We start from the raw sequence: 27,640 nt of genomic DNA, 5'->3' as shown, positions 1-27,640 counted from the left end.
GCACCCCACGCCTCGTCCCCTCCCCCTCCGCCGCCGCCGGCTCCCGATCTGATTCCTGATTCCTGGTCCTTCATTACTAGATACCTGGTTCCGCCATGGGTGCTTGAGCGCCCCCCATTGCTCCCGGCCCTCTGCCCCGGGGCCTTGAGGGGGCAGAGGCCGCGGTCTGGGACGAAGAAGGGGGGGTGACTAAGCTCAGGAGCCCCCCTCTACATCCCTGTCGTCCGTACTGTCCGGCTGGGAGAGCGGAGTTCGGAACGACCCCGGGGGCTGCAGATACAAAGGCGCCGGGCCGAACGCGGTGCCCGCCGAGTCCACTGGGCAGGTCGCAGCGGCCGGTGAGTGCGGGGCCGCCGGGCGCGAGCAAAGTTTGCATAAAAAGACAGAAACAGAAAAGGAGGACAATCACGCAAAGAGCAAAGGGGTGCCCGCCCCCCAAGCGAGCCGGGTGGCTTATGGGGGAAGGGGAGCGTGGGTAACCCCCTTCCGGTTCTCCCCCCACTGCCCCGCGGAGTAACCCCCCCAACTTTGGAGAGGGGAGGGGGCGCGTGAGGAGGGGGCGGAGCCGGGCCTGGAGAGCTGGGGACTTTCCTGGGCCCTGGGTCCCGGTCCGGGCCTTAAAGATCCCGAGAGAGCCTGTTAAAGCCGGAGAATGGGAGTGTTTTTTGGAGGTGGGGTAGAGGCAGTCAGTATAAGGATAGGGTCTGCTGATATTGGAAGCGAGAGTGCTTAGGGTGTATTCACACGTCTAGTGTGTGGGGAGGAACGGGGCAGGGATGGTTCAGGGTGTAATGCGATGTCTGGGGGGGGGTCTGCCGAGGAGAGTAGAGGGTGTGAGTGAGTGTGTCGCTCGAGGATGGGGCTATCGGGCTGAAGACCCGCGCCCTGGGTATGCAGGCCCAGGGGACAGGCGCTGGTATCCCTCTTCCCATTCCTATTTACCCATTTCTGGAGCTGTGAGCTCTGCACTAGTGAGTTTTAAAGGATTGGTGGGGAACCAGTGTGCACTATTCTTTGTTTTCTGTGCCCTGCAGGTTGGCCCAGAGTTTGGAGATGTAGGTGTTTTACTGTGCCTGAGTGTATGCGCACCGAGAGAGCAGCTGACCATGGATCGGCTGTGTATTCGAATATGGATTTGTGTGTACACTGTGGGGAAAGGATGTGTCTGTATGTGTGCACAAGGGAGGGATTTAATGGAAAAGAGGTGTATAGGTACGGAGGAAGGTGGATATGTAAGAGCAGAATAGAGCTTACCCGAATAGGTGTGTGTGTACCTGTATACTGGTAAGCAGTGTGAGGGAATCTTTCATCTTGTAACCTTTGTGGATGGATAAGTACCAGTGTGTGTGTGTGTGTGTGTGTGTGTGTGTGTGTGTGTGCGCGCGCGCCCGCGAGCGCACTCATGTATGCTCGTCTTAGGTGGTGTGTGCTTCTTCTGAGTGTGTGTTGGGGGTACTATCTCCTGCCTCTGCAGGCAGATTTTCCTGGCAGAAAGCCCAAAGGGAGGGCTATCTGGAGGATTCTGAGGCTTCTTGGATGTCCCTGCCTGGGTTTAAGGGTCCTGCCTTAAGTATCTGAGACCTATGGGTGAGAGTGAGTGGACCATCTTAAGAGGGGCCTGTTTTGGGAACTGGGTTTTTCTAGAAAAGCGTTTGTATTGTGGGGAATAGGGAAAAGGGCTTCTAGTTGTAGTCGTAGAGAAATCAGGTATTGGAGGAGTCAGGGAAAAGAATAAGAAGGACTCCTTCCATCCCCCATCATAGGTTGGGTTCTGGTGCTTGGAAAGGCTACATTCTTGGCTTTCCAGCCCAAATTCAGCCCCTCCCTCGCCCCCTCCCCAGGCCACAGTACTCTTGGAAAGCGTCTTGAAGTTTCTGCTTCAGAGCCAACTAACTGCCCTGCCTCCAGGATCCAACAGTTCCTGAGGAGTCTTGGGATTTGGAATGGATGGAGGCAAAAGAGATGGAGCATGCGTATATGCTGGAGGGATGGGACCCAGTGCTGAACAACCTGGGTTACTCTCCATGGGCTTGAGAAGGTGTCACTGGAGCTCTGGGGAGGCCAGGGGCAGGTGGTCTTCAGGAGTTTCTGAAAGTGTGTGTGGTCTGTCACATAGTTTCCTGTTTCACTGGCGAGATGCATGATTGGATGGGGCTGTGTGGTCTGGAGCCAGATCTGAGGATGAGGAGTAGGGGCTGAGCTTGCAACAGGGCAGATGCCCGAGTTGGGGAAGGAGCAGGTACCCGCTTCCCAGCATCATGTAGTAGTGAGAAGTCATATTGCCTGGGAAGTGGATATATCTCTTCCCAAAGAAGCAGCAGCCACCTGCTTTCCTTCCTCTCTTTCCTCTTTTGGAGTAAAGGGAAGGAGATGGCCTTCTCCTTTCAGATGCACGCCTTGTTTGCCCATCTCATTTTCTCAGCCATTTTCCTCTTGCTGCCAGAGACAGCCAGTTGTAGGAGCTGAGACTGTGATTGGACATTAGGGTCTCTGGGGAATTGGATTGGAATGTTAGAGTCCCTAATGGGCACAGGCAATTGGAATGTTTCCTCTTTAGTCCTCAGGCTCCCCACCTTCCCTAAATGTCTGGGATAAGAGTAGTGGGAGTTAGAAAAGATTGGGACTGGGGATAAGTGCAGAGTAGGAAAAGACTGGATTTAATAAAATGCATTAGTCCCTCAAATCTGACACCTGACTGATGGGTAGGGCTCCTGAGGCCAGCATGTGCTTGCATTTAGGATGTAGTGCTCTGGACTTTTGATCGCATCTTCTTTTGAATTGGGTTACTATTTTTTGCCTTATTATAGCATTGCACATTTGTTTCACCCCTTTGGCACTTTGCTTGCTCTGTGCACTCTCACTGCATGTATGTACACTGGTGTATACTTCCAAGGAGGAGGAATTGTGGCTGGACAATAGGAAGTGCCACCTCTCCAAGTACTTCCAGACGGGACCCAGTGGCCACATTGTCCCCCATTGTCTCGCTCCTGCTTCTGTTTCCTCGAATTCTTCAGGGGCAGGCCTTTCTGTTGTGTTCCCTGTCTGCTCCATCTGTTCCTCAGAGGTTTGAGGGAGGGCCCTCTTCCCTGGATCTGGAGCAAGACAGACTTTTTTTTTTTTGTATTTTTCTGAAGTTGGAAATGGGGAGGCAGTCAGACAGACTCCCGCATGCGCCTGACCGGGATCCATCCGGCATGCCCACCAGGGGGCAATGCTTTGCCCATCTGGGGCATTGCTCCGTTGCAACCAGGGCCATTCTAGCGCCTGAGGCAGAGACCACGGAGCCATCCTCAGCACCCGGGCCAGCTTTGCTCCAATGGAGCCTTGGCTGCGGGAGGGGAAGAGAGAGACCAAGAGGAAGGAGAGGGGGAAGAGTGGAGAAGCAGATGGGCGCTTCTCCTGTGTGCCCTGGCCGGGAATCGAACCTGGGACTCTTATACGCCAGGCTGACGCTCTACCACTGAGCCAACCGGCCAGGGCCAAGACAGACTTTTATCTGCTAATCTGGTTTCCAAGAAGTCCTTCCAGTCAGAAGGAGTGTGAACTTGGTTAACAGAAGCTGTTGGGGGAAGAGCTCTGGGATTCCCAGTTTTAGGGACTCCAGTCATCTCCTTAGCTCATTCCTCCTTCAACAGCTCCCCACACTGAGGCCAAAGGGAAGAGCCTAATATGGTTGGAATTAGTACTTACTAGTAGTGTGACATTGGGGTTTAAGAACCCCATTCCTCAGCCTCTTCGGTGTCTTAAGAGGCCATCCTCCAACCCCAGCAGGGCCTTTCTCAAGGAATCCCAGGTCCCCCCAGTTGGCCTCCTTCCTTTGCTTTTATCTGCTGTTAAATTCTGTTTTTTCTTCCTAGTTTTGTGACTTCAGAGAAAAAATATATAACTTTTTGAAGTCTCACCTGTATAATGGAGTTAAAAATAGGCCCTGCCTGTTAGGTTTATAAGTATAAAATGAAGTCATATGTAGAGAGTGCATCACATGGAGTCTGGCACATGGGAAGCACTCAGTAGTAAATGGTAGCAGCTGTGGTTTGGGTTCTGATTGCAGAGTGCTGTGGAGAGAGTTCTGGGCTGGGGAGGAGAGCTAGGCTTTGGTATTGGCATTCTGGAAGACCGTGTTAGGCACTGCCTATCTGCCCGGTGTTTTGTGAAGCGTGGGGGATAGAGGGGCGAATGAGAGAGGCTTTCACAGGGGAGAAATGCATAAACCTGTTGATTGACTTAGTCCAGTGAGTGCGATGTGGAGGTATGTTCCGGATGCCACCAGAGCATAGAGTGAGAATGCTGGCCCTTGGGTGGGTGTCAGGGAAGGTACAAGGAGATGTGCCTTTAGCTGTGTTTTTTTTTTTAGATGAAATTCACATACCATAAAATCAACCACTTAAAGGTGAGCAGTGACATTTAGTACATTCTCAGTATTGTGCAACTATGGCCTCTATCTGAAATAATTTTCACTACCCCCATTTTATACTATCAATCTGCATCCTGTATCTATGGATTTACCTATTCTGGATATTATTTTACATAAATGGAATTATCCAGACCCTAGCCAGTTTGCTCAGTGGATAGAGTGTAGGCCAGCGTATGGACATCCCAGGTTCACTTTCCGGTCAGAGCATACCAGAGAAGCGACCATCTGCTTGTCTCCCCCTCCTTTTCCTTCTTCTTTCCTTCCTCCCCTCCCGCAGCCAGTGGCTCGATTTGTTTGCCCTGGTGCTGAAGATAGGTAGGTCAGGCCCTGGCCGGTTGGCTCAGCGGTAGAGCGTCGGCCTGGCGTGCGGGGGACCCGGGTTCGATTCCCGGCCAGGGCACATAGGAGAAGCGCCCATTTGCTTCTCCACCCCCCACCCCCACCCCTCTCCTTCCTCTCTGTCTCTCTCTTCCCCTCCCGCAGCCAAGGCTCCATTGGAGAAAAGATGGCCTGGGCGCTGGGGATGGCTCCTTGGCCTCTGCCCCAGGCGCTAGAGTGGCTCTGGTCCCCCTGGTGGGCAGAGCATCGCCCCTGGTGGGCGTGCCGGGTGGAGTGCTGGGTGGATCCCAGTCGGGCGCATGCGGGAGTCTGACTGTCTCTCCCCATTTCCAGCTACAGAAAAATACAAAAAAAAAAAAGAAAAAAAAAAGAAAAAAAAAAAAGATAGGTAGGTCAGTCCCAGTGTCAGCCTAAGGTGCTAAAAATAGTTTGGTTGATTTGAGCATCAGCCCAGATGGGTTGCTGGGTGGATCCCTGTCTGGCTGCATGTGAGAGTCTCACTATCTCCCCTCCTCTCACTTAAAAAAAATGGAATTATCCAAATGTATGACCTACTTCTCTTACTTTGTGCAATCTTTTCAAGATTCATCCACATTATAGCACTTATCAGATTTCATTCCTTTTCATGACTGAATCATATTCCACAGTATGGATTGCCACTAGCCGGATTTAAAGGACAAGTTAGGCAAACAGTGAGGGGACCAAGGAGGGCACTGCAGGGAGAAGCTGAACCAGGTCAGGTGTTGGTGAGCCACACATACCTTTGTATTAATGGATCCTGAAGTCTGTATTGGGGACTTGGCCTCAGTTTCCCTGCCTATAAAACCAAGTCTTGTGTGGTTGGTGGGGATGGAGGAAATAGTGAGAGGAGAGGCTGAAATGTCCCTTTTCTCAGGGTCTGGGTGGGATGGGATTTTTTTTTTTTTTGTATTTTTCTGAAGTTGGAAACAGGGAGGTAGTCAGACAGACTCCCGCATACTCCTGACCAGGATCCACCCGGCATGCCCACCAGGGGGCGATGCTCTGCCCATCTGGGGCGTTGCTCCATTGCAACCAAAGCCATTCTAGCACCTGAGGCAGAGGCCACAGAGCCATCATCAGTGACTAGGCCAACTTTGCTCCAATGGAGCCTTGGCTGTGGGAGGGGAAGAGAGAGACAGAGAGGAAGGAGAGGGGGAGGGGTGGAGAAGCAGATGGGTGCTTCTCCTGTGTGCCCTGGCCGGGAATCGAACCTGGGACTCCTGCATGCCAGGCTGGTGCTCTACCACTGAGCCAACCGGCCAGGGCCAGGATGGAACTTTTTAACTTGCTTTTTTTCTTCTCTTTCCTGGGCAGCTCTGTCTTGTATGCATCTACCCTCATCCCTTTGGGTTCCTATGTTTTCCTGGGTGTCAACTTCCCTTATCTCTGAATTGACCTAAAATCTCTTCTCTTACCCTCCCCAGGTGAGTAACCTTGTGCTGCTGGGGTGGGGGCAGGTGTGAGAGGCCTGGGCATGAATCCTACCCACATCTGCTTCACCAACGCTCCCCTTCTAAAAATCTGACGTGGGTAGCCTTCTGTCACCTTTCTTTTTGGTGGCCTGGAGAAACGAGGCTAGTCAGGGAGACTCTTCCCATCCTTTCCCTCCACCCTGTGTAATGCAGAGTAGGAGGCAGAGGCCTGCATGGGGGGCCCCTTTGGAAATGAGGTGCTGCTGTGCTTGTCCAATGCCCCTGGCAAGGTTGGTAATTACAGATGCGACAGCTGGGAACAGGTTTGGGAGAAGCAGGCTTGGAATCAGCAGAGCTGAGGATATCCTGGGAAGCAGGGAGGGGCAGTGAGAGGGGGATTGGGAAGAAGCTGGGGGCTGGGCTGGGGCAGGAGGCTTGGGGCCCCCTTCCTGCACACACAGCTGGGCCTAGTGCCTGTAGGAGAGTGGGAGATGATCGAAGCACAGGCCCTGCCTTACTGCAAGTGCAAGGAGGGAGGGGAAGAGAGGCTGGGAATCTTAAGCTCAGAGGAAGGCAGAGAAAGGAAAAGGGGTCTTGGTTGCTGTCTTAGGCAGTGCCTGGGTGTAGTCTCAAAGAGGGGCGTCATTTTGGGGCTGAGGCCAACATTTTAGCCAAAGGTGATTCCTTGAATTATGGGTGGGGTTTTACTTCTTACCGTGAGGCTGTGGGAACAGGAAGTGGAGAAGATTGGCTGTTTACCGTCTAAAGGACAGAGAGGAGGGAACTAACATTTTATTGAGCATCTATTATGTGCCTGATTCTGTGATAGTCTTATATCCATTATTTCATTGAAAACTCTTAACCTTCTGAAGTAAGCACTATTATCCCCATTTTCCAGATATGAAAACTGAAGCTTGGAGAGGGTGAGCAACTCATCTAAGATTATCTGACTTCATTGCTCTTGTTTCCCAAAGTGCTCTTTCCATCCCCTCGTTCCAATTAGGTCTGATTTGGCTCATGACTGCCTTTAATCTTGAACTGGAATAATTCCCCTGTCTTCTGAAAAGCAGACTTGAGTCCAGTTACCAGTCTGAGGAGTAGAGAAGTCTACCCTTAAGGGAGGGATGGCATGGAGTTTCCTGGAGGAACAGGGTCTCCTAAGAGGAATACCTCGTTGTCACAAACCTCGGCATGGCTGCCACCTGAACAGAACATCTGCTGGGGCTGGCCTCTTCCTCTCCACAGGGCCACTTCATACGTGGTGCCTCCAGCCACCATAGCCTATGGGGCCTTGATTGTGGTTGGGAGAGGCCTGACCCTCTTTGCCTGTAGAGTTTTGCAGCAACCTCCTAACATTATCCTGCAGACCGTTGGTTTCACCAGAGATCTGGTTTCTCCACCCTGGTCAGAAGAGAGATGATATACTCGTGCATGAGCCTGGGAAGGGGGTTCTGGCTTTTTAGGGTAATTGAAGGTTAGACAGATGCTGAAGGAACAGGTGCTGAGCCTGAGGTGTGAATGCAGTAACTTAAAAAACAACCAAGAGTGAACTGAAACCCTTTTTATTTTGAACATCTAGTTTATCCAAAAATGGAGGTGGTGCATATAAGGAATGGGTGATGTTGGACTCCTCAGAAAGAGTGAAAACCTCAGGTGATGGGTTTGTCAGGATGGTGGAGGTTGCTTGGTAGTGGGCCTTTCAGCTGGCTTGGTTTTCCTAGATAAGAACTGGCTGAGGTGTGAGAGGTTTTCAGAACGAGGAAACTCAGGCGTGCCACCTGCACCCCCAGTCACACTGTGTCTCACACCTGTGGGCCCATCCTCCCGCTTTCCCATACAAACAGCCTCCGTTGTCAGTGGCCCCACATCACAGCTGTCTCCATCCATTTGCAAGGCTCAGGGTGGCTGACTCCGGCTCACAAGTAGCTTCTTTTTACCTTGTACAGTCAGGGGCTCTGGGGGTCAAGGCCAGTTGGGGCCTATTACGAAAAGAGAGAAGGATTTTTTTTTTTACCCGAGGGTGGGAGTGGTGAGCACAGGAGGTCAGCCAGGGGGCCATCCGCTTGCCCACCTTCCATTGTCTACCTTCTCCTGTCCCTGCAGACAACTTGGAGGTACCTGTTTCCCTTCTTGGCTCTTCCATAGCTTACCTGGTGGGCAGGTAGGGGCCGGTTCTTTGCCCCAGCTAAGGAAAAACAACTTGGAGCCTGGTGGGTGGGAATTTTGAGACCTGCCCATTGGTGAAAATTAAACAGAGAATCCAGGCATCTAGAAGCCCTGGTTACCTTCTCACCAGCTTAGCCTCCACCTAGGACATATGCCAAAGGGATTACTCACCCTTCCTACTGCACACTGCTTCTTCTGCCCATGTTCCCTCCCAGGCTGACTGGGAATGGGTCTGGGGGACGCTGGGGAATGGAGGGCTCAGGTGTGTGTGTGTGAGCGAGTGTGCGCACACACTTGTATGTGCTTGTGTGTGTGTGAGTGAGTGTGCGCACACACTTGTATGTGCTTGTGTGTGGTATTCTGGGGAACAGAAACGTTTTAATAGCTGGGGTGGGGGTGGGGATGCCTGAGAAGGCGGAGCAGGTCTTTGCAGAACCTGCACAGCCAGGGTAGGTGGAGGTGGGTGGGGCAGCCAGGAGCCCTTCCAGGTTTCTGAGACGGAATATGCCTGTGGGTGCACATGTGTGTCTGTGGATTTGCAGGGTACCCAGCCTTCCCCCTGCCTTTGATGGAGGGAGATTAAGGAAGTAGGTGGAGAGGGCTTGACTCTGGCTTCCCCGACTCCTTTTCAGTTAGAATGCAAGCTCAGGTATCCTGGCCAGGAGCCCAGTCTGCGGCCCCTCCCCTGCTCCTCGCTCTGGGGTGTGATGGTAAGAAGCTGCTCGGGAAGCAGAGAAGCCTGGGTGACCCAAGCGCAGCTCTCCCTTGCTCCTCAGCCCTGAGAGGGGAAGGTTTCTGCCCCTGCCCCACGGCTGTAAGGACAGTGAGCTCATGTCTGGGAAAGTCCTGGGAGAGGCCCTGGTGAGCAGGCTGGGGCAGGGTGCTGGTGCTAGCTCCTGGACTTCCTGGTCTAGCTCTTTCCTTCTTTCAGCCCACTGAAATCCAGCTGTTCTCTCTGGCCTTCTGGACAGCACTGTCACCCAGAGACACTGGGGCCTTTTTCAGGGTACAGGACTGAGGATCTGGGTCCTGGGGCTGGTCCTAGCCCACTCTGTGCCTTAGTTCTTTTTGAGGTAGGGAAAACCCAGGAGGGGCTTCCTGGAGTCGGTGGCTTGTCCATAGCCTGTGTCTGGATGGAGTGGATGAAGGAATATCAGGACCCTCATTTGAGAGTGGTGGATGGTAGGGGCAGAGCAGAGACCACTGCTTTGGGGGAAGGGGCTATTTGGTTTTGGTTGCCTTGGTTTTGGTCTGTCTAGTTTCTTTCCCTTTGTCACTGGTGAGAAGAGTGGGTAGGACAGTAGTCTATGAATTCTCCCCTGTCCTGGCCTTAGAGTCTTGGCTATTCCAGAACCAGAAGGAGTCTTGGGAAGGAAGTGGGTCTCATTCTGAGAAGAGCACACCTCGAAGTCACAGTGTTTGTGAGGTCTTTCAAACAGTGGAAGCTAAGAGTGCTGCTCAGATGTCATGATCATGGGCTAGCTGCCTTCTTTCTCTGTCCTCCCACCCCTTTTCTCTGTAAGCCTCTGGGTTGTACCTTGAAGGTCTCTTCCAGTTCAGAGCTGGGAGTGGCTGAGGACTGGGTGGGCCAGTCCGTTGTTTCCTCCTGAGGGCGGGGATCAAAGGGGGAGCCCAGGAATGACTTGGGTACAATCAGAGGTTTTGGCGCCTCTCTGTCTTCCATGGGACCCATCTTAGGGACTGCTTTTCCCTCCACACTGGACATCTTTTGCGTCCACTGGTGTCTGACAGGGCGGCCTGGACTGAGCACATCGATGAGATGCAGGGAGAAGCGTGGCAAAGAGGAAAGCCCAGGGTCTAAGGAGGGACGGGGGTGACTTGGAGTCTGCTGTGTCTCACTCTGGCCGATGACTTGGTGAGCTGCTTCCTTTCTGAGCAGACACCTAACTCCTGGGACACTGGGCTGGGCAGTAGGGCTCTTGGTACTACCCAGGTGGGTGGGCATCCAGCAATTGGGGTGCAACTCACACTGATATCCTTGAAAATTGGGGCTGTGGCGGGAGAAGCTTAACAAACCTGGGCTGGGACCCCACATGTCCATACCAAACATGGGTTGCACTGGGGAAGGGGCTGCAGGGCACATGCAGAGACCCAACCTCTCGTGTGGGAATCAGATATCTTTAATGGGCAAGGGTCCCTAGACCCCTCCGCAGGAGGACTCTGCATCCTCCTGCATCCAGGCAGGTCACCCTTCCCTTGTCCCAGACAGAGGACAGGAAGGCCACATGTTTTAAGTGGCCCTGTTAGACAAATCTGTCCTGTCAGAGGAACACTTTTGGCTTCTTGTCCTCTTTCCCATTTTCTTAGCCCCTCCAGTTGGAAGTGTGTTTTATTTTATTTATTTATTTATTTATTTATTTATTTATTTATTTATTTATTTATTTATTTATTTTGGAAGTGCGTTTTAAAACGAACCATGCACCTCCTCTGCACTGCAGCTCTTGTCCTTGGTGTCGATGAGGAACAGTCAGCATCCTTTTCAGGTGCAGGTTTGTGTCCTGTGTCCTCCCCCTCTGCGCCTCTTCTTCTCTGGCTCCCCCAGAGCCTTCCCCAGCCCCACCCTCACTCCTCTCTGCCCTGCCTCCTGTTCCCACGCCAGGCCTGAAGGAGCTGGGACTGGGTGGAGAGGCCCCAGACCATAGCAGCTGAAACAGGAGGGCGGCGATCACAGCTGCCTGACCCCTGGTCGTCGGTCCTCAGCACATGGCCCACACTGGCGTGCCAGCATCTGTGGCTAAGCCCTTGTCCACCTGAACTGCTTCTCTGGATGAGACAAAGGGGAAGGGTCTAGTCTTGGTCTGCGTTTTGGCCAACGCAAACCTCACCCTCTCCCTTCCCCCTAGGGCCTTGCTTCTGCCTGTTGCCATGTTCTGAGTGTTTTTTTTCCAGAGGCCTCCAATTGTTTTCTGAAGAAACCTGATCCCAGAGCTCAGACAAAAGCTGGGGCTGCCAGAAGAGAAACCCCATTCTCTCCCCCTTTGTCCCTAACACCCCCACCTCCATAACCTCCCTCGCTTTGGATACTGGGTATGGGTTCCTGGACCTGGCTGCCATCACCTAGGCAACAGGGGGCTTTGGTTGCCATGGTGATCAATGTGGGAGAAGCTGGGCGGCCAGGACAAAAGCCCCCCACATCCCTCCCCAACCCTCCTCCCAGTCCCCTTGGGATGATACTGAGACACATTCCATTAATTTTATTTCTGAAAGGCCTTTGGAGGGGAGAAGGTCTCCTTTTTGTGACAGGTTCTCTCTCCCTCCCTCTCTCCTCTATGGTCTCCTTTTAACCCCAGATAATCCGCGGTTGGTTTGAGGAGAGGACTGAGTGAGTGTGTGTGTGTGTGTGTGTGTGTGTGTGTGTGTGTGTGTGTGTCTTGGGGGGTGGATGCAAGGTGAAAAGCAATGGGACACATTCCCTTTTACAGCCTGCCCCCCACCCCCAACTAAGGCCCTCTCCCCACACCAAGTCTGACTTCCCTTCATCTCCACTTGTTGATCTCATCCAGTGATCCCTGCCCCCCCTCTTACCTGGGAACGCTGCCCACCCTGGAGACCCTCCAAACCTCTGATTCCTGAGACTGAGTATAGCAGTCTTCTGCCCTTCTGTTTGCTCACTCACCGTCCCTTCTCCCAGCCTCTTCAGAGCTGGGATTAGTTCCCTACGGTACTTGAGGGGATAGAAATCGGTCTTGAAATTGGGTTCATTTTTGGCCCTCTGTTTGGCAGGGGAGGGAAGAGCATGCTTTGGTGCTTTTGGGGCACCCTGAGTTGGGTTGGGAGAAGCAAGCCAGGGGAGTGGGGTGTATGTTGGGCGTTTAATAAGTAGCTGGGTGAAAGGTAGAGCTCTAGGCTGCGCAGCTCAGAACAAAAGGCTGGGAGGGGACTGACACCCTTGTCTGGTTGGCAGTTTATCTGTAGGGGAAACAATGGAAGTTCAGCTTCCCTCCTGGGTGTGTTTGAAGTGGTGGTTTTGGTCAGAATGTGTGTGCATGTGTGTGCGCGTGTGTCTTTTTTAGTCATACGAACACCAGGATTTATTTATACCACCTCTTTCCCAAATCTCTGAGGAAGTATCTGGGGATTGGAATATGAGTGATCCTGGAGCCAGAGCATATTAATTGCTTACCTAATTACTAGCTGAGCAGTGTATAAAAGCCTTCTTTCACCCCCAGGATCCTCACAGCAACCCCATCAAGTATGTATCATTATTTTCCCTGTTTTCCCGATGAGCCTACTAGACTATAAAACACAGAGAAGTAACTTGCCCATGATCACAGAGCTAGTCAGTGGGAGAGTTAGGTATTTATTTATTTATTTATTTATAGTTTTCTTAAGTGAGAAGTGGGGAGACAGAGAGACAGGCTCTCGCATGTGCCTGACCGGGATCCACTGGGCATGCCCACTAGGGGGCGATGCTCAGCCCATCTGGGGCATTGCTCCATTGCAACCGGAGCCATTCTAGTGCCTGAGGCAGAGGCCATGGAGCCATCCTCAGCTCCTAGGCCAATTTTGCTCCAATGGAGCCTTGGCTCCTTGGCTGTGGGAGGGGAAGAGAGAGAAAGAGAAGGGGAAAGGGTGGAGAAGCAGATGGCACCTCTCCTGTGTGCCCTGACCGGGAATCAAACCCGGGACTTCCACACGCTGGGCTGATGCTCTACTGCTGAGCCAACTGGCCAGGGCAGGAGAGCTAGGTTTTGAATGCAGATCCTTGGTGCAAATGCAGACTTTTTTTTTTCTTTGCCAGTGGCTCTGGCAGATACAAGTATTTGCATGTGTCTGGGGAGATGGAAGGCCTGGGTTTGTTCTAGTGTCTCTGTCTGTACCCAACCTAGTGGAAGTCTTGACATCTCCACCGTCATTGGTCTGTAACACTCTTGTTCTCCTTGAGATGCAAGGGAGATGCTTAAACTACAGGGTGGGGCTAAAGTAGGTTTATAGTTGTTTGTATGAAAAAAAAAGTACACTAAGTAATAATTAATAATATAAAAATAAGCTCTGTGTCTTGCATACTCACAACTGCAAACCTACTTTTGCCCCACCCTGTGTAGTGGAGAACTCAGTAGAATGGGTTTTCAGGAGGCAGGTGGAAGTCCTTCAGATAGAAAACTGCACACAGAGCAATGAACAAGGGCCCTGCTTATGGCAAAGGTTTTTAGAAAGGTCTTGGGTTGGATTAAGGTCTATGTCTCTGTCCCCTAGGTGTGTCTCTGTCACACACTTGCCTTGACATGGGGATATGACAGATATCACTAGACTGTGCAGTGCCTCCAGATAATTCAGATAGGAGGAAAAATGAATGGATTTAGCATTGATTTCATCTCCCTGCATTCATTGTTGTTTCCCCGAGAGTCAGAGGCATATTTACTAGATGAGTATTAGGTACTTGCTCTGTGCCCAAGGGAGGGTGATGGATACCATTATAGACTTTATTTGCAAATTGCTGATGATTTAGTTTAATTGGGGAAAAGTTAAATAAATAAATCAATTTTAGTTTTTGTTTCTTTCAGCAAGAGAGAAAGAGACAAAAAGGGAGATGAGAAGCATCAACTCGTAGTTGTGGCACTTAAGTTGTTCATTGATTGCTTTCTCATATGTGCCTTGACCAGGGGGCTCCAGCTGAGCCAGTGACCCCTAGCTCAAGCTAGTGACCTTGGGCTTGAGCCAGTAACCTTTGGGCTAAAGCCAGTAACCATGGGGCCATGTCTGTGATCCTACAGTCCAGCCAGCGATCCTATGCTTAAGGTGGTGAGCCTGTGTTCAAGCTGGATAAGCCTGTGCTCAAATCAGTGACCTTGGGTTTTTGAACCTGGGTCCTCAATGTCCCAGTCTGATGCTCTAGCCACTGTGCCACCGCCTGGTCAGGCCCATTTTAGTTCTTAATGTAATCAGCCTCTTAGCAGCACTTGACCTGGCTGAGTTTATTCCTACTTGTAAAGCTGGATCCTTGGCTGCATGAAAGCCCACTCTTCTGGGCTCATCTTCTCAGCCCTTTGCCTGCTCCTTTTCCTCTGGGCACATTTATATATTGAGGTTCTCAGAGATCTCTGATTTAATTTTCTAGGCAATTCCATTCATTCCCATGACCTTGCAGCTCCAGCTTCTAAGTCCAATTCCTCTGACACTAGTTGCCTACTCGACTGCTTCTAAGGCCATGAACTCGGCATGCTGGAAATGGAATTGTCTTTCCTGCCAAACTTGCTTCCTCCCTGCCCTTCCCTACCTTATAATGGTGCTACCATCAACTCTTGCTCAGACCAGAGGTCTGGACCCTCTGCTCCCCCTCAGCTAGTCCTCATTAGGTCCTGGGGATCCTACTACCAACATTTTGTCTCAAGCATGACTATTTCTTACCTCCTTTGCGGCCCTGCCCCATTCAAGCCTGCATGACTGCCGTAGCCTCCTTGCTAATGTTACTGTTTCTACCTTTCCCTCTTTCCAGTGTATGTCTGCATAGCTAAAGTCATTCACAGCCTTCCCATTGTTTAAAATAAAACCTGAGCTCTTCACTGGGCCCATGGATCCTGCGATAACCTGGCCCTTGGCCTCCTCTTCAGCTCCCAGTAATACTGCCCTCTCCCTTCTTTTAAGGTTCTTAAAATACACTGAGCTTTTCGCTGTCTTTTCCTTCCCGTGTGTCATTCTTTGCTCCACGAGCTTCCCTTCCACTCTGTCTGGTGAACTCCTGCTCTCCTTCAGGGTTAGGTGTCACTTTCTCAAAAACTTTTCAGAGCCACCCAGTGAAAACAGCCCCTACTCCCTGGAGTTGTGTCCCATAGTTTCCTGGTCTTCTCCTTCCATCAGTCCTACAGTTAGTCATTTATAGCAGCTGTTTGCTTAGTGTGCACCTGCCCTGTGAGACTAAATCAGAGCCTGTTTCATCACCGGATACCCAGGGTTCACAGTTCAGAGTAGGTGCCTAAGAAAGAGTTGATGACCCAGTGAGTGAAGATCAGACATAAGTAGTCAGTGCATGGTGATAATTGGTGGGATTTGGGTCAGAGGGGAAGATAGAATATTGAGTGCTAGAGTACATGGGGGTGGTGGGCTTCTGAGAAGGGCAGGGGGCTGGCTCTGAAGAATGAGCAGGATTTGAGGGGAGAATTGGGGAAGAGGTGGGAGGGAGAGGTAAATGTCTTCTGCAGACTTAGAATGTGACGGTGTAGATGAACGATGCTGCCTCTCAGCCCACAAACAGCCAGGTAAACCCACCGTCTCGCTCATTTCAGGATGTTAGGCTTTGGACGTGGTTTCTACTTGCCTTCTCCTCCCACCCCCACTAAGTACCATCCTTCACCTCACCCCCTTGTGCATACTTGGCACAAACACACACACAATCAGCCTCCAGGGGAGCAGCCAGCCTGACCTGGATGTGTTTGACATAGATTCTGGAGAGATGGTGCCAAGAGAACAGTCACAGGCAGCCCCCCCTGTCGGCACATTCAGAAGCTGCAGGATAGCTTCCGGACACAAGCCAGCTGCTTCCTACTCTGGGGTCTCCACTGGTCTAGCCTGTTGGTCTGGCCAGCACTGCCCTCTCTGAGCCTCAGTTTCCGTGGATGAGAATAGGAAAGCATTGCTCTGGTAATCCCCTCCAGGGTTGGGTCACTCTGGGAGGCCTTTCCTGGCATTTGTACCCTTAGCCCTTGGTACAGTCTGGGTGGGAGGGCTTTTCCCAGGATGCAGGGCAGTAGGAACGAGGCTCCCTGGTTAGAGCAGGAACCTGGGTGTTAAGTCTCAGGCTCACCTCTTATTGTGGCTGCCCTTCGGGGATGGTCTTCCTTCGCACCGTTCCCCCACGGGAACTCAGCAACCCTTACCCAGCTGTTTCTCTCCCCAGGAGCGTCGCTTGATTTTCTCTGAGACAGCCCACCCGTCCAGCAAAATAGAGTCCCTCAGGGTGACAGTTGATTTCCTGAAGGTGCCCCTCGGCCTGAAGAAGCCAGTACTGAAGGAGGTGGCTGTGGGGCCCCCCCAAAGGCCCCAGCCTGTGGCCCTGGAGCGGTACAAGGCTCGGCGTTCAGACGCCATGGACACCGAGTCCCAGTACTCGGGCTATTCCTACAAGTCGGGCCACTCCCGCAGCTCCCGCAAGCACAGGTGACCCGGGTGGCAGAGGGAGGTTGGGAGTGCTCGAGAGGTGGGTGTGTGTAGGGGCGGTGGGGTGGCGGCGGGGTGGCTCCTGAGAAGACCCAGGTCCTCCCCTTGACCTTCTGTGCCTGTTGCCCTGGACTTCTGCTACAGGGACCGACGGGACCGGCACCGCTCAAAGAGCCGAGATGGGAGCCGTGGGGATAAGTCGGTGACAATCCAGGCTCCAGGGGAGCCCCTGCTAGACAATGAGTCCACTCGAGGGGATGAGCGGGTAAGCATCAAGGGGATGAGGTCAGGTGTTTCCCGAGTGAACCGTGGGGAAGCTGGAGGTCCACCAGAGCGGGGAAGAGCCTGGAAGGCTGGTCCAGATTCGGAAAGCCATGTTGTGTCTGACCCAGGTTCAGACCCTGCTTCAGAATTCAGGGAATTTCACTAGAAATTCCTTTGGAAGCAGCAGCCTCTTTCTTCCTCATCTCCAGAGGGGTGAGGGTGAACTGGGCTGTGCAGTGGGAATTCCCTGATTCCTCTGGCCAGTGCTGGTCAGTCAGGCTCCTGGGAATCTAGAATAGGAGGGCTACTGCTGGATGGGCCCTGGGATGTGGGCAGCCCTGAGTTTTCCTTGAAGCCTTAAGGTGAAAGTATTCTGGCACCCTCTGGTGTTGGCCCGTAGAATAGCACCGCCTGGGCCGCAGAGTAAATGCGGTGTGGAAGGGGTGGTAGAGAAAGGGGAGGGAGGGGAGGTGAAGAGGTGGAGTGGGGGATGGAAGAGAGTTTTCCAGGACAGGGATGCTTCTGCTTTAACCTCTGTAGCCCACTGTGCTAGAATAGGGTGGAGCCGGGATTTGAGATAATGCTAGGTTACCTGTATCTCATTCCTCCTCTTTCTTCCTGGGAGCATTTTATAGGCTGGAGACTCCCAGCTCTTTTTTCCTCACAAGAACTCCTTGTGACCGACATTGGGAATACCTGGGTCTTGGGAACAGATCAATACCAGATGGAAATGTTTTTACTCCCTGTTTCACAAATGTTTTACTCCCTGTCTTCTCCCTGAGACTTGGCCTCCTGAGTTGTTGAAGTGACCCTGAGATATGATAGGTTTATCTGCTATTGTGAGGCGTTCCCAAGCCCTGGTCCTTGGACAGGCTAAGTGATGTGTCTGGGGTCATAGGAGGGTGAGGAGTGGACCCTGTTCCTTGAGGAACTGAAAGTGGTCAGGGCATCCACTTTCTGTCTTCAGGTTGGATTCTTCTCTTGTCCTTGGGAGAGGAACTTCCTCAGCATCCTAATCCCGGACTTGGCCAGGCAGTCTCCTCCTTGCCCCATCCCATGTCTCAGTCCTGAAACCTAAATCACCTGGGTGTAGGAGGTGACTCCATACCCCCAGGCTGTCCAGGACTGAAGAGCATGGCCACTGCTGGCCACTGGGGGTCTTGGGGCTCCTCTGTGGGATGGCCTCTAGCCTCTTCAGGGAAGCAGCATGAGTAGACCACACTCAGAAGGCCGTCTGTGGACCTCAGCCTGTCTACCCCCTTGCCTCCAGAAATCGGCAGCTGTGGGCCTGTGGGTGGCTCAGCACAGAGCTGGCTGGTTGGACCACAGAACCAGAGTGGCCCTAATCTGCTCCATGTTCCCTGTGCCCCACACTAATCCTTCACAGTCCTCGCTCCCTTCCTCGGTTTCCTTCTCTCTTCTCTGTGCTGCTTTTATCATGTCACTCCCTTAGTCAGAAACCCTGAGTGGCTCTCCGTGCCTGGAGAATAGGTGTTCCTTGCCTAGCCTGACATCACAGGTCTCCTGCCTCCTTTATCGGTGAGTGTGACCTCAGGTCGCAGTCACTAACTGAGCAGCTCCTTCAGCATCGCTCTTGTGCGCCGTGCTTGGAGGGACATCCGTACATGTGCAGTTTTTCTTCTGTCCTGCTCACTGATATGAAGCTCCCCAAGGCCTAGGTCTCAGACATCCTGTTCTGATAGAAGCCAGGCGTGGACATAGTGAAGCTGAGTCTATACCGCGACAGTTTTATACTGGCTGATTAATTACCCTCTCTTCCTTCTCCTCTCCCACACTTTCCTCTCCTTCTCCTCGCATCCTTTCTCCTGTTCTCCTCACCCCCGTGGCTGTAGGATGACAACTGGGGAGAAACGACCACGGTAGTCACAGGTACTTCAGAGCACAGCATCTCCCACGATGACCTCACGCGAATTGCCAAGGACATGGAGGACAGTGTCCCACTGGACTGCTCCCGTCACCTGGGGGTGGCTGCCGGCACCACGCTGGCGCTGCTCTCCTTCCTCACCCCGCTGGCGTTCCTGCTGCTGCCTCCTCTGCTGTGGCGGGAGGAGCTCGAGCCCTGCGGGACGGCCTGCGAGGGCCTCTTCATCTCTGTGGCCTTCAAGCTGCTCATCCTGCTGCTGGGCAGCTGGGCCCTGTTCTTCCGCCGTCCCAAGGCCTCGCTGCCCCGTGTCTTCGTGCTGCGTGCCCTGCTCATGGTGCTTGTCTTCCTGCTCGTTGTCTCCTACTGGCTCTTCTACGGCGTGCGCATCCTGGATGCCCGGGAGCGCAGCTACCAGGGTGTGGTGCAGTTCGCCGTGTCCCTGGTGGACGCCCTGCTCTTTGTGCACTACCTGGCGGTGGTCCTGCTGGAGCTGCGTCAGCTGCAGCCTCAGTTCACGCTCAAGGTCGTGCGCTCTACCGATGGGGCCAGCCGCTTCTACAATGTGGGCCATCTCAGGTAGGAGTGCCTGGGAGCAGGCAGACGGGCGTGGGGAGGAGGCTGGCGGGACTGCAGGGCAGGGGTGTGTGGCAGTGGGCTGGAGATGATGGGCCAGGAGGGCTGTGCTTTGCACATAGTATGTTTCCAGCAGTGTTCTTATGCTTAATGCACAAGAGTCCTGAGGCAACGTAGGTTGGGAGTGAACAGATGAACAGACAGAGATCTTAGAGAGGGATGGGCCAAAGAGGCGAAAGTCGCACAAGCAGGCTTTTGGGAATCACTTTTCTATTTCTTCCTTGGAGGCACAGCCTCTTGTGAGCACAAGGTGAGTGGTCACTGAGATGAGCTGGCCAGAGGAGGGACCCCTAGAGTAAAAGATAACGAGGAGAGCTCTTCAGCCCTCCCTGCCAAGACTTGTGGGCAGGATGCTTCCAGACCATATAGAGTGTTAGTAGCACTTGCTGGTCCTGTAGGGAATCTTGGGGGGAATCCTGAAAGGGATGAGTGACCCTTGGCTGGGGCCCAGGCCCAATGCCCTTTCTCCCCTGGGCTTCAGCACGGCAGGGAAGGACTACCAGGCCCAGCCCTGGGGAAGGCTTGGGAGTCTGGTAAGTAGACCTCAGGCCCTGAGCCAGGCTTCTTGGAAGCAGCTTATCCCTGTCCTGTGTCCTTTCCTGCCCTGCCAACCTGCCCTGATGTATCCCTTCCTCTGCACCCCTTGTCTGTCCCTTTTCCCTTCCCCTCCTGTGTCTCCCCCACAGCATCCAGCGAGTGGCAGTGTGGATCCTGGAGAAGTATTACCATGACTTCCCTGTCTACAACCCTGCCCTTCTCAACCTGCCCAAGTCCGTCCTGGCCAAGAAAGTGTCTGGCTTCAAGGTGTACTCCCTCGGAGAGGGTGAGCGGCCCTGCTCCGTGGGCCTCCTGGTCTCTTCCCAAGCAGGACTCCAAATCACCTCCTCCCTGTTTCTCTTGTACCCTCCTTCCCATGCCTTCTGCTTTCCTTGGCCCTTGTCCCAGCTCTTCTGTTCTGTCCTTTCCCTTGACTCCAGGTGGCTGGTCTTAGCTGCTGATCCTACTTGCTGTACTTTTTTGCCATGGTGTATGCCCCTAGTCTGGCTCTGCTGCGTCTGCTCATCAGCCCTGGTTCTAAGCCCTTGGCTCTGAGCTCCAGAACTTCCTGCACTGGCGAGGAACATGTGCAGAGCTTCTGCCCTCGAGTGCCGCCTTGTTACCTGTGGGTCTCTCCCAGGGTTGACCACAAGGGTTGGGAACAGGAGGTGTTGCCCAGGGTGGACACAGCTTCCTCAGGACGTGTCAGGTTGCTGTCTCCAGACTTCCTGGAGTAAGAAGCAAGGCCATGCTGCAAAGTGACCATCCTCTGTCTCTCCCGCTCCTTTACAGAAAATAGCACCAACAACTCCACAGGCCAGTCCCGGGCTGTGATTGCCGCGGCAGCCCGGAGGCGGGACAACAGTCACAATGAGTACTACTATGAGGAGGCGGAGCACGAGCGGAGGGTGCGCAAGAGGCGGGCCAGGTGGGTCCCTGGGGAGTGGTGGGTGTGGATAGGCTCAGGGGAGGAGGACCATTGGGTTTCTGTAACTGCTGGGAATAGATGAGCAAGCAGTGATAAGGCTGGGGATGTTTATGCGTGTTCTGTTATTGCCAAAACAAATCACGGGAAGGCAGCTCTGTAAAACAACACACAACTATTACCTCACAGACTCCTGTGTCAAGTGAGGTTTACTGGACCTCTGCTCAGGTCTCAAAGGCTGAAATTTGACCCTGGGTTGTCTTCCAGCCTCACTGGTTGCTGGCAGAACCTTGTCACCTGGCCCTGTAGGCAATGCACAACACACAGTTCGGTTTTTATTGTTGAGGTCAACAGGAACAGGTCTCTCTGACTTCTACCACCAGCCGGAAACAACTGCTATGAAAGAGCTCACATCAGTCCCATCATGACAATCTCCTATGTTAAAGTCAACTGATTTAGTACTTTAATTATATCCTCAAAATGTCCTGAGGTTATTGACTTACCAGGGAGTGGGAACGTGGCAGAAGTAGATGGGGACATCTTTGATTTCTGCCTACCACAGTGGGCCAGAAACCCAATGTGAGGATGTGAGCCTCTCCTGCGACAGCAAGAGACTAAGGCTGACGAGACCTCCTACCAGCAGATTTTGAAGGCTTGCTTAGCAGATGGTACATTTTTACCTGCCAAAAATGAGGGTCTTGGAAAATTCTTTTTAAAAAAATATTTTTGTTTTTATTGATTTTAGAGTGAGTGGAAGGGAGAGAGAGAGAGAGAGAGATTTGTTCTACTTATTTATGCATTCACTGTTTGATTCTTGTATATGCTCTGACTGGGATCGAACCCACAACCTTGGCATATGAGATGACACCTAACTAAGTTAACCAGACAGGGCCTCTTGGTCAATTCTTAAAGACAGTCCTCACTCCTTTTCTCATTTACATTATTATGAGAGTTTAAGTCACAGTTAAAAGTCCAGCTGGTGCCTATTGCTTGCCAGGTCCCACCTGGGTCTCTCAGGGTTTCCATGGGGAGGAGCAGATGGCCTCAGGCCTCTCCTCCCACATGGCTCTCCAAGTCTCAGGGGAGGAAGGTAGCCCTTAGCCTGTCCTTTCACAAGCCTGGTGTCCCCTACAGTAGACTGAGGGTCACCAACCCCATTTCTGCAACATTCCAGCGTTTCCAACTGTCTTAGAAGTGGCCCTCATGGGAAGGAAACCAGAGATGTACCCTGCTCTCTTACCTTCTGCCCTGCCTAAGGTCTTTGGAGCTTCTGCACAGCCACCACCATTCTCGGCCTATAGGGACCTTTTCCTTCAGCATTACCTGGGTTGTGAGTAAACTTTCCGCCTTAGTTCATCTGAGACAAAAGGATCATTTTAAAAGGAACTTTACTGAGGGACTTAGTATACAAACAGAGAAACTGTTGATGTACAGAGATGCACACATTTACTTAGCCTAAAATCCTGTTCTAAACTACTTGAAGGGGGTTTCCAGATACTGGTGTTGGTTTGTGTGGCTCTATGATTTTAATGTAAATTGGTTTATTTTTCCTGTTTCCTCCTTACCATCGGTGTTTCTGAGATTCACCGATGCTGCCTACACATCCAGTTTGTTGCATCCTGTTTCTACAGAGTAGTTCATGGAGAACTCACAACATCCTAACCAATATTTGGATTATAGTCATCTTCATAATTTTTTCCATTTTGTTGCATAAGTAATATCTTATTAACATTTTAAATATCTCTAATTACTAATAAGTGATTAATTCATGTGTTTTTTTTAGCTATCTGGGCTTCTTGTGAATTCACCTTCTTTGCCCACTTTTCTGTAGTGTTCTTGCCTTTTTCCTCTTGATATGTAGCAATTCTTTGCATTCCTCCTACCCCAACGATGTTCATTAATGTTGCCCATACTGTTGTGGTTGAATAAAAGCCTGTCATTTTGTATCTATTAATTTTTCTCCTGATGAAGTGTGATTTGAGCGACTTATTTAAGAAGGCTTTTCTTAAGGTTTGCTGCAACACTGGTCTTTCCCATAGCACAGTTCCTAGTCATGTCTCTGGGTTTGACACTAGAGTCCCAGGGCTGGGTGCATTGAGCTCTACAGCTGTTTCCAGTCCCCATTGTAGGAACCTCCCCCTCCCCCAACAGCGTATGCTTATGTGAGTACACATAGTCCCCAAAGCCCAGCCCTAGGCTGATGGTGGGTTTGTATTGTTTCCTTAAGAGCATAAAGGCCTGATCTTGTTCTGTCTACTGGAGGAACAGGGCTGGGGGAAAGATGTGAGGTGGGCATCTGGTCCAGACCCCTCGTGTCTCCTAGGCTTGTGGTGGCGGTGGAGGAGGCCTTCACTCACATTAAGCGGCTGCAGGAAGAGGAGCAGAAGAACCCCAGGGAGGTGATGGACCCCCGGGAGGCAGCCCAGGCCATCTTCGCATCTATGGCTCGTGCCATGCAGAAGTACCTCCGGACCACCAAGCAGCAGCCTTACCACACCATGGAGAGCATCCTACAGCACCTGGAATTCTGCATCACGCATGACATGACGCCCAAGGTAGGCCTGCTCCGCCCCCAGCATCCTTCCTCTTTCTCTAGTTCTGGCACCCAGAGTCTCTCACTTCTTTCCTCACTCTCCATCTCTCTCTCTTTCGCTCTCATCTCTACTTCCTTATAGACTCTTCTCTCATTTCTACCCTGTCTACCCCATCTCTGTGTGAGGTAAAGTTCTTAGTGATGAGGAGAGGGGGAAGCATTGGGACCATTCTGGAAATGGCTGAGACCAATTTCTCATCTCTAGAAGAGCTCTGGAATTTCCAGATCCAAAATCCCACATTCACCCCTTCACCTCCACCAGATCTTTTTTTGTTTTATTTGAGCTATTTTGAGCTGCTACCCATCCTTCAACTCTACTGTTCGCTTCCTAGACTTGCTCCCCCTGAGCCATTCTTGGTGAGTGGGTGACTAAGGGTGATGCACTTTAACCTTGACACCTCCAGCTTTCTGCTGTTGCAGACCTGCTTGTTGCCAACCATGCCAGCTGGATGGCGAGGAGGGAGGAATGTGGGAGGGACTGCCCGGGTCATTACATGGCGCAGGGCGAAGAACAGAGGATGAGGGCATCAGGAGAGTGAGTTTCAGTCCTAACTCCGCTGGGCCACATTACCTCTGTGGGCTCCTACTTCCTCATTTAAAAGGCAAGGGTCTGAAGCAGGTGATCTCAGGCTTCTTTCTGCTCTAACATTCTAAGACCAGATGCAGAGTAAGCTGGGGGCATGTTGGTTGTCTTTGGAAGCTGTGCCCTCAGAGGATGCAGGATGGCAGGTGGGTGGGATAGTTTCCTACACAGCTCCTTCTCCCCTCCTCAGGCCTTCCTGGAGCGGTACCTGGTGGCCGGACCTACCATCCAGTACCACAAGGAACGATGGCTGGCAAAACAGTGGACACTGGTGAGCGAGGAGCCAGTGACCAATGGGCTTAAGGATGGTATTGTTTTCCTTTTAAAACGCCAGGACTTCAGCCTGGTGGTCAGCACGAAGAAGGTTCCATTCTTCAAACTCTCTGAGGAATTTGTGGACCCCAAGTCACACAAGTTTGTTATGCGGCTGCAGTCTGAGACCTCGGTGTGACTGTGTAACAGCAGTGGGAGTGGGAGATGGGGCTTCCGGCGTGGTGGGAAGGGCACAGTGCTCAGGCCCAGCCTCCTTCCCACAGCCCTTTTCCCTCTTACTCTTGGTTTTTGTTTTTTGTTTTGTTTTGTTTTGTTTTACTTGAATGACCTACCCCTACCCTGTCTCCTCCCCTCTTCCTCATTCACCCATGCGAACCTGGAGAGACCATCCTGCTGTCATCAGCACCTGGGAAGCTTCCCTTTCTCTGCCCGCTGCCCCACTTTTGTATCCTTCCCGGCCCTGCAGGAATCAGTGCCTCTTTCCCTCTCCTCTCCCCATACAGTCTTTTCTGAAAGTGCACAGGGCTCTCCTGAGCCCCCATTCTCAAACCCAGGTTCTTGTGGCTATTCTTTCCAGTGGCTCCTGACAAGGTGTCTCTGGGGGACACAGACATGACTCCAGAGAACCACAGTGCCAAACTTCTCCAGGGCAGCGGTTTCCCGAGACCTCGAGAGGCCAGGCGAGTCTCCCCTCTTGCTACTCACTCCACCTGTCATGGACCCTGAGTTCTTGGGGCAAGGGTATGCCTGTGTCCTTCAACACCACCCCAGAGTTAGGGGTCTCCTGCCGGGGTCATTTGATTCTAGCTTTTAGAGCCTCCCACAATCAGCCACACATATTTGGAGCAAGGAATGACCTCTTTACTCTGAAATCTCCACCTCCTGTTTCTTACTTGTGTGGTCAGGTGTGACCATGGGAAAACTGAGGCAGAAACCATCTGTGACCTCCTTTTCTGGGTCCTTTCTTCCTATGGCTCTTTCCTAGGCAGCCCCTGAGAGAAGGGCAGGAGAGACCCCTGTGAATGTCCCCGATCTCTGCCCTCTGAGCCTGCCCTCACCTTTTTTCCCCACCTTAGTGGGGCAGGTTCCCCTTTCCAGTGAAGAGTGTAGACTCCTATACAGAATTAGTGGCTTGAGGACCCCAGCTCAACCCCAGTGGTCTTAGGCATACCTTTTTCTTTCTTTCACCAGCCACTCCCAGTCTTGCTGTTTTTTCCTTCAGCTCCAGAGACCTATTGCCTCATCTCTTTTTTGGGAGGAGCTAACACCTCCTCTTCATCCCCTGCCTTAAGTCCACCTCTTTGTCTCAGGGGTCTCTCTTCCTTGGCTGGCCAGGGTCCCCTCTTCTTCTCCCTCTGCCTGGTTCTCTGGGCTCTGGTCCCCCTCTTTATTGGGGTAAAGGACCAGGATTGCTGCCTTTTGTGAGTACTTAGCCCCTTATTCCATTTAGTTTTCATAGTCTGTGCCCCCAATCTGAATTCTCAAGAATTTCCATCTCATTTTGAGCAGAATTCACTGCTCCTCTAATATAGTCAGTGTAAATCTGAGCCTTTAAGTCATGTAGTTTTAGCCAAGGGGAATAGAACTAGGAAGCATCCAGATACCTCTAGCCACGTGGCAGACCATTCTGGTGGCTGGGCTAGCGTGTGCCTGGGTCCGTCTTCGAAATAGCTCACAATGCCTCTATAGGCCTGTCTTTTCTCTGGAAAACTCATTGATTATTGCCTTGTGGAGTGCACCCTGGGGTAAGATCTCCATTGATGCCTCAGTCAGAGGCTTCTTCTCTGCGTGGTGGCATTCCTGGGCTCAGTGGAGCCTAGTGATTGGCGTTTCTTCTTCTGTACTTTCTGAAAAAGCACACCTGTCCACCCCCCACTTACTAAAGAAGGGCTCTTCAGCCAGTGCTTACCTTGATCCCACAGGGGTAGTTTTTGGGGTTGACTTAGGCAGGCCTGGAGGTCTACCTTACGCTGGGGCTGTGGGTTTTTGGGTAGACCTGAGTGAAATACATTCTCTCCTGGGAGTAGTAAGAAGGTAGCTTTTCTTCAAAGACCTGGTTTTAGAGGAGCCCCCTCTGGGTTACATTTCTAAATACCTCACTATCCTGGAAAACGGGGCCTGAATGGTGATTGGGGTTATTGCCTTTGTGGGCAGGAGTGGGATGTAGTGTGGTTTGAGGACCAAGTTGGAGAGGGAAACTATTTGGGAACTTGGTTACTGCCCTAGGTTAGGGGTGGGGGAGTGTTTATTTTAAGAACCTGCCATATTTGTTATCACTGTGATTTTTTTCATTCCTTTTTCCTAAAACAAAAAGAAAAATTTCCCCCAACTCTCTCTATAAGCACTAAGGGCCGTGACTGAGAATGATAGTGTTTTGGTCCTTTGATTCAGAACTGTGGTATCTTTTGTCTTCTTTGATTATTATTTTTAAAAGCGTCGGGATGAATTGTCAAGTGTATGACTGTGTTTGTCCTTCTCTCCTATGTGGGAGGTTGTCTTCATGCTGTGAACTGCTGTGGGGCGTGCAGCTGACTCAGTCCCTCTGCGCAGTGTCCTTCACTTTGCCTGTCCCATCACTCCCTGGGTTGTCTTATGCTTTCCTGTGGGGGTGTGCCCACCTGTTGCCACCTACCTCCCCCCGCCCCTGGATCACTCACTGTAGGGGACACTGTGCTGGGTCTCTCCAGTGCTCTATCTTTCTGTGACTATATGGCATCCTAGTGTAGCCCCAGCGTCCCTACGAGGCTCTCCTTTTTGTCACTTCAGAACACTTGTCCTGTCTTTCCATACCAGAACACTGTGCCTCAGCCCTTCACCTACCTCGCCTCTGCAGCTGTCCCCATTGGTTCCTTTCTCTAAACTACTCTTCGTGCTTTATTTCCCTTTAGTCTCTCATGTTCCTTTCCACCCCCTACTTTCAGACCTTAAGTTTTCACTTCCTCACCATCACCTCAGTATTCCTGTTGTAAACCCTGTGATGCGACATTGGATCCCTGACTTCTCATCTCAAACACCATTTTCCAGAGTTTGTGCTTCTTCCCTGTTGGGCCCGGATGAGTTTTCTTGGCCCTTCATGCTATCTGTCAGTCTGTCTTCTCATTCCTCTGCCCTCCCCGCAGGCAGCATCTGCTGATGGACTTTGTCCTGGTGTGTAATTGTTGTGATTTGTTCTTTTGTGCGCTAAAGAAAAGGGGGCGTTTTGAGTCCCTTCCAAGTGAGATTGTAAATGTAGAATTTTCTACTGTTGGATCTAGATTTTCTTCTTCCTTTTTTTTTGGGGGGGGGGTGTTACAGAACTGAGACCTTGTGCATGCATGTAGAAAATTGTAAAATGTAAATTTTTTTAATATATAAGAAGACTTGTTTTTATAGTTTGCAGTGAATCTAAACATTATGACAGTTTTAGGGATTTTTTTCTTAAACATAGGAACTAAAACTGTACAGACTTTTTTTATATAAAATAAAGACATTTGACTTTTG

General features: G+C 51.7%; 1 protein-coding gene across 1 annotated transcript; it reads left to right on the top strand.

Moving 5' to 3' along the window:
* Positions 1-39: 39 nt before the first annotated feature.
* On the top strand, positions 40-27,640 carry VANGL2 (VANGL planar cell polarity protein 2). Its single transcript, XM_066362027.1, has 8 exons — positions 40-338; positions 16,208-16,467; positions 16,612-16,732; positions 18,585-19,192; positions 19,936-20,072; positions 20,579-20,714; positions 23,035-23,266; positions 24,078-27,640. The coding sequence occupies exons 2-8, from the start codon at positions 16,397-16,399 to the stop codon at positions 24,336-24,338; spliced, it is 1,566 nt and encodes a 521-aa protein (XP_066218124.1). The 5' UTR covers positions 40-338; positions 16,208-16,396; the 3' UTR covers positions 24,339-27,640.

The sequence above is a fragment of the Saccopteryx leptura genome, chromosome 2 (assembly GCF_036850995.1).
Source record: "Saccopteryx leptura isolate mSacLep1 chromosome 2, mSacLep1_pri_phased_curated, whole genome shotgun sequence".
Lineage (NCBI taxonomy): Eukaryota > Metazoa > Chordata > Mammalia > Chiroptera > Emballonuridae > Saccopteryx > Saccopteryx leptura.
This window is presented reverse-complemented; position numbering and strand designations above follow the sequence as displayed.